Raw genomic sequence first — 5,376 nt, forward strand, 5'->3', positions numbered from 1 at the left:
TCCCTTCCCCTCCCCTCCCCGGTCACCGTCCCTCCACTCTGCGCCCCCTCCCCTCCCTGCGTCTGTGCCCGCGTCCGCCGGCTCTGACTCAGCGTCCCTAGAGGAGCGTGCACCAGTGTGAAGCCCAGAGCAGGCCCCTTTGGGCTCTTTCTCCAGGTGGCTTCTCCCCTCATGACGCACACGGCTTGGAGATGCGGCTCTTCATTCAAGAAAAGTGTAGCACCTACTGTGTGCAAGGCGCTGGGCAGTGGGCCTAGGAACATCTTGTGTACCTCCGGAGAGAAGGGCTTGGGTGCAGGTGCCCAGGTGCAGGCGCTGGGACTGATGCCATTCCTCAGTTTACCCTCTCTGCACCTGCTGTAAAATGGGGTTTGTGGTCATACGTGGGCCCACAGCGACAACGCTGTCACTGAGGGCCTTGGGACACTCAGACAACCAAGATAAGGAGTGACCAGGCTGCTCCTTGGACACTCCTTGGCCTAAGCAGGGGCTTCCATCTGCCATAACGGAACAGAGCATGTCTTTTCTCCTAGAAGGTGGCCGGCCTGGCTGATCTTAAAGACTGGACACCGGCAGCCTGGATCCTGGTCCCAGCTCTGCCTCTACTTTATCCTTGGCAAGGGAGCCCACCCAGAGGGGGTGTTGGATGGCTGGTCTCACCTGGCCGGCACTGATGCGACCACAGTTGCAGGATGGGCTGCATGGGAGTGAAAGAACTTCTGGGACAGCTGTGGGGTCCCCTGAGAACGGGCCCCACTGGCCCCATTGCCATCTCACTGTGATAGAGGGGAGAACAGATTTGAGTGAGTCCCCTTAGGAAAGTTAAAAGTGCTAGCCACTCCCTGGTGGCATCAGTCACCATTGTGGGGACAAATACCAGGCCTAGGAACCAGGAGACTTTGGATTCTGAGAGTTTTGTGACCTTGAGAAAGTCCCATAACTCTCCTGGTGCCTCAGTTCACTTTTCTTTAAAATAATAATAATGCCCCATGAGACTGTGGTAAGGATAAAACGACTTGACACATAGAACAGTGCTTGGACATAGTAAGTAAGCAGTGTTGGCTGTCATCGTTAGAATTGCTTAAGGACTTGGGAGAGTTTCACTTGTCCATCAGGAATTGAGAAGAAAATTGTGCTTGAGAAGAAAATAGTATATTAAGATTATAAATTGAGTTTCAAATATTTGACTATTTCACATTTTTCAAAGGTCTGGTTGTTAGTGGTTTTTGTAATGTACTAAATGCATAGATAGAATAATAACATTTATCACGTTTTTTTCATGTGTAGCATTATTACATTGAATAACTATACAGTAGCCATAGATGGTCACATCTATGTAACAGAAGCCACCTGCAAGGCCACGCTGACGCTGATGTTGATGTGACCCTTCTTTGTCTAATTCCCCACAGGTATCACCTCCCCCAGAAACCTTCCTTCTTCTGGGCTCTCACAGCACCTGTCTTGATGTCAATTCTTGTCACTGAAAATCTTTCTAAAGCAGGTTAGTCGGTCTGTTGGCCCTAGCAAAATGGTATAATTGATTTCCCTTTGGTAACAGAAGGGCAGCGGCCCTAGTGTTAATATTCCTACCACAAATCCTCATTATCTTGCATTGGAAATGTAACTGTGGGAAGTGGGGGCCACTGAGCTGATAACAATCACCCCCGATCAGCTCTGGAGAGGCTTTGGGGGTTAAATTCTATGGTAGTTTGAAGTAGGCAAAAGGGAGTTCAGGGTGATCTCTTGTTGAATTTACCATGGCTCCAGGCCTAGATCTCAGCTTTACCGGATTTTCTGCTGGAATTTTTCAACCACAGGACACCCAGCCACCCTGTTGAAACCCACAAGAGACCTAGGGAGGATTTGTTAATTCATCACGGGGGAAAGGTTCTTCATAGGGGTGGAGCCCTTAGGGCCAGCCTCCAAGAAGCCCAACAGGTGAGGCAAAGGTAAGCAGGGACTCCAGCACACCAGGGGACAGGGGAGGGAGGATGGCCTCTTGGTGGCTCTCAGAAGGTCAGACTGAGGCCTCATGCCCTGAACCACTCCATGCAGAGACCACTTGTGCAGACTGCTCGTGCCCACCAGAGTGAATATTTTGAGGCTCCCTGTATTCTTTTTAGTGTTCCAGCTGTTCCTATCCTATGGGTTCATACAGTATTATTCCAAACAGGGTACAAATTTATACATTTGTTTATGGGCCGAATTGTGTCCCTTGAGAAATCCATATGTTCAGGCATAATCCCCAAAGTGACTGTATTTGGAGACAGTACCTCTAAAGGGGTAATTAAGGCTAAATGAGGTTATAAGGGTGGGGCCTGAATCCAATAGGACTGGTGTCCTTATAAGAAGTGGAACAGACACCAGAGATCTCTCTCTTGAGAGAGCACAGAGAGGTCATGTGAGCACATAGTGAGATGATGCCACGTATAAGCCAACAGAAGAGGCCTCAGAATGAAACCTACCTTGGTGGCACCTTGATCTTGAACTTCCCAGTCTCCAAAACTATGAGAAATAAATTTCTGTTGGGTAAGCCACCCAGGCTGTGGTACTTTATAATGGCAGCTTTAGCAGACTAAGACAACACCCAATAGGCAAAAGGAATACATTGGTAAAGAAAGACAGAGGGACTGCCCTGGTGGTCCAGTGGTTAAGACTCTGCATTCCCAATGCAGGGGGCCCCGGGTTCAATCCCTGGTCAGGGAACTAGATCCTGCATGCTGCAACTGAAGATCCCGCACGCGGCAATGAAGATACAGCGTGCTGCAACTAAGACCTGGCACAGCCAAATAAATAAATATTAAAAAAAAGAAAAAGAAAGAAAAGGAGCTTTCTGTCTAGGAGGGAAAAAATATGATAAATGAGTAAATATAATTTCTGATTCTAAGGAAAATTCCAGTATTATGAGAGCTAGTGGGGGGGGGGGCGGCAGGCAATGGTTTTCTTATATTGGGCCTTAAAAAGGCCTCTCTGAGGAGGTGACATTTGAGCTCATCAAGGATGACAAGGAGCCAGCTTTGTGCCTCTCAGGGAAGAACATTCCAGACAGGAGAATTAGCTACAAAGGTCCTAGGTGGGCAGGAGGCACAGCAAGGCCATTGTGGCTGGAACATGAAAAATGAGGCTGGGAGGTGCACAGGCCCAGGGATTGAGGATAAGTTGAAAAGTCTTTGGAGGGTTTTAAGCAGAGGAGGTGCATGATCTCATTTATCTGATAGAGATGAAGTTGACACTGTCCCCAACATCTAATTCAGGAGATAGACAAGAAAACAGGCAAAAATCATAGCAGCATGATGGGTACTTTCGTAGGAGAAGCTAAGGCCATGGGAAAGCATGTGAATTTCACCAATGTTACCCTCCCCGCCCCCCCAACTGTAGGTCTTTATCACATGCAATTAAACGGAAACTTATCAAAGGATTTGTGTACTGCTGCTTTTTTTCTCGACCCCTCCCCCAACAATATTAAATAACCTCGGATGGCACATTGGTTCCAGCCCTTAGATTTTTCAACTTTACCCAATTTTGGACCTCCTAAATTTTGGGGTTGGCGGTGGTAGGAGCAAAGAGGATTTTGCTTGCAGGTGGGCAACTTCTTCCATGGGGGAAGGAGTGTTCTGACCCACTATATTTCTCCTGCGGCAGAAATAAGTGGCACTATATATATCCACTTACAATCTCAGCGCTTCAGCTGAGGCTTGTTCTTGAGTGGCAACATTAAACAAAAGCAAGGAGCATGTCTCTGAACGTATCTTGTAGGAATTGCAAGCTCTATTTATTACCAGGTGTGAAATATATCTGTCTGAGAAGGGAAAACAAAGATTCTGGTGAGTTAGTGATGATGGGGTGGCGGTGGGGCGGTGCGGGGCAAGCAATGGGGAAGTACTGTCAGGAAGGGGCAGGAGGTGGAGCTAGGTCCTGGAGGGGCTGGAGGTAGGTCAGGTTATCACTTTCATGCTGTCCATTTACCATGATTACCACGTGTTTCCAGGAACAGCTCATCATTCAACCAGTCTCATAGATGGAGTCTGCAGGTGAGGCCTGACAGGGCCTCCTGGTCCAGCCATCACCTCATTTGGGCATCCGGGCCCCACTTTCCCCTCCCTCTCATCATTGCTATGAGCCAAGGCACCTGCCCCGTCGCGTAGGCGCTGAAAAGCGGTCCACTGCGGTCTAGCCTCGGAGTGATGCAGCTGCAACAGATGACCAGGCCGGCCTCTTCCAGGCAGAACACCTGAGCTCTCCTTTGCTTACAGGGTCTCCATCTGTCTGCAGCCTTCGCCTTCCCAAAGACCCTCCTTACCTCCTCCCCCTCCCCGGGCTAAGAAGGACCCCAGGGCTCAAGCTGGGGAGAAAACCCCGCCCAGCATGCCACGTTCAGTTCAGGGGTGGCCTCTTCCCGGGCCCGTCCGCCGTCTGCTAAGGAAGCCCCGCGGGTGCCCACCGCCTCGCAGCAACCCCCAAGCGTCCCTCTCCAGCCTCCTGGCTTCTGCCAGGATACTTAGGGCAGAAAGCCGAACCAAAGACGCTTGTCACTGCCTGCCCCTCCCTCCCGGCCTACGGCCCCGCCCACGCGGACAGAGGTTTAAAGGGCCAGGCAGGCGCACCCGGGCGTGACGCCTCTCCCCACTCCCGCCGCCCGCCCAGGCCGCACCCACTTGGAGGCGGTGCGCCGGGGCCTATTCCTCAGGCGGCGGGCGCGGCCGCTTTAAGCGGGGGCGGGACTGCGTGCTGCGGCGCGACAGCGGCGGCGGCTGAGAGGGCTTAGGTGGGGTCGCGGGCTGGGGCTGCAGGAAGCCGGCCGCCGATGTCGGGGTAAGTGTGGGCAGGCACGGTACGGCGGCGGTACGGCGGCGGAACGGCCTCGGGAGGCGCGCGATGCGGCCCCAACGGGTGCGGCGGGGCCCGGGCGTGGGGAGGCCTCTGCGGCGCCGCGGTCAGCGGAGCGATGGAGGGAGGCGCATAGCGATGGAGAGAGGCTCCGAGCAACCCGGGGTCCCTCCGCGCCCCCATCGGGGCCCAGTCCGGGTGGCGGTGGCCGGCGGCGGCTCTCAAACCGCCGCCACTGCTGCCTGGGCTGGCCGGGGATCGCCGGGAGGCGGAAGGCTAGTGGCGCGGGAATTGACCCTCGGCGCCCGCCGTAGCCCGGCCCAGGAGGCGGGCGTTGGGTGTCCGGAGAGGGTGACAAAAGGAGGGAAGCCGAGGGCTGTTTGAGGCCGGGGAGCTAGAGTGTGGGGTTGGGGCCCCTTCCCCCCGGAGGCGCCTCCTGTTGCCCTGGCCCCTCTCGGCCTCCACGCAGGCACCTGGCTCGCCTGGCCCGGCGCGCAGAGTGAAGGTACCGGCGTCGACAGCGCCCCCTCTGGCCCGGCGCCGCCGCCG

General features: G+C 53.9%; 2 protein-coding genes across 9 annotated transcripts in view; one reads left to right on the forward strand and one right to left on the reverse strand.

Annotated features, from left to right (window-relative positions):
- TMEM130 (transmembrane protein 130) overlaps positions 1-703 on the reverse strand; it is a 17,331-nt gene extending 16,628 nt beyond the window's left edge. The window contains exon 1 of the mRNA XM_024745270.1: positions 661-703. Within this exon, the coding sequence (XP_024601038.1) occupies positions 661-703 (43 nt within the window). The remainder of the gene's footprint in view (positions 1-660) is intronic.
- Positions 704-4,686: 3,983 nt separating this feature from the next.
- TRRAP (transformation/transcription domain associated protein) overlaps positions 4,687-5,376 on the forward strand; it is a 107,666-nt gene continuing 106,976 nt past the window's right edge. For 7 of the 8 annotated variants that reach the window (XM_024745414.1, XM_024745405.1, XM_024745412.1 and 4 more), the window contains exon 1: positions 4,687-4,812. The gene's annotated coding sequence lies outside the window, so the exon portion shown is untranslated. Of the gene's footprint in view, positions 4,813-5,227; positions 5,333-5,376 lie in introns of those variants that run through there. The other variant, XM_024745409.1, reaches the window with a different exon arrangement.

This window comes from Neophocaena asiaeorientalis, unplaced genomic scaffold (assembly GCF_003031525.2).
Source record: "Neophocaena asiaeorientalis asiaeorientalis breed wild unplaced genomic scaffold, Neophocaena_asiaeorientalis_V1.1 scaffold461, whole genome shotgun sequence".
In the NCBI taxonomy this organism is placed as follows: Eukaryota; Metazoa; Chordata; class Mammalia; order Artiodactyla; family Phocoenidae; genus Neophocaena; species Neophocaena asiaeorientalis.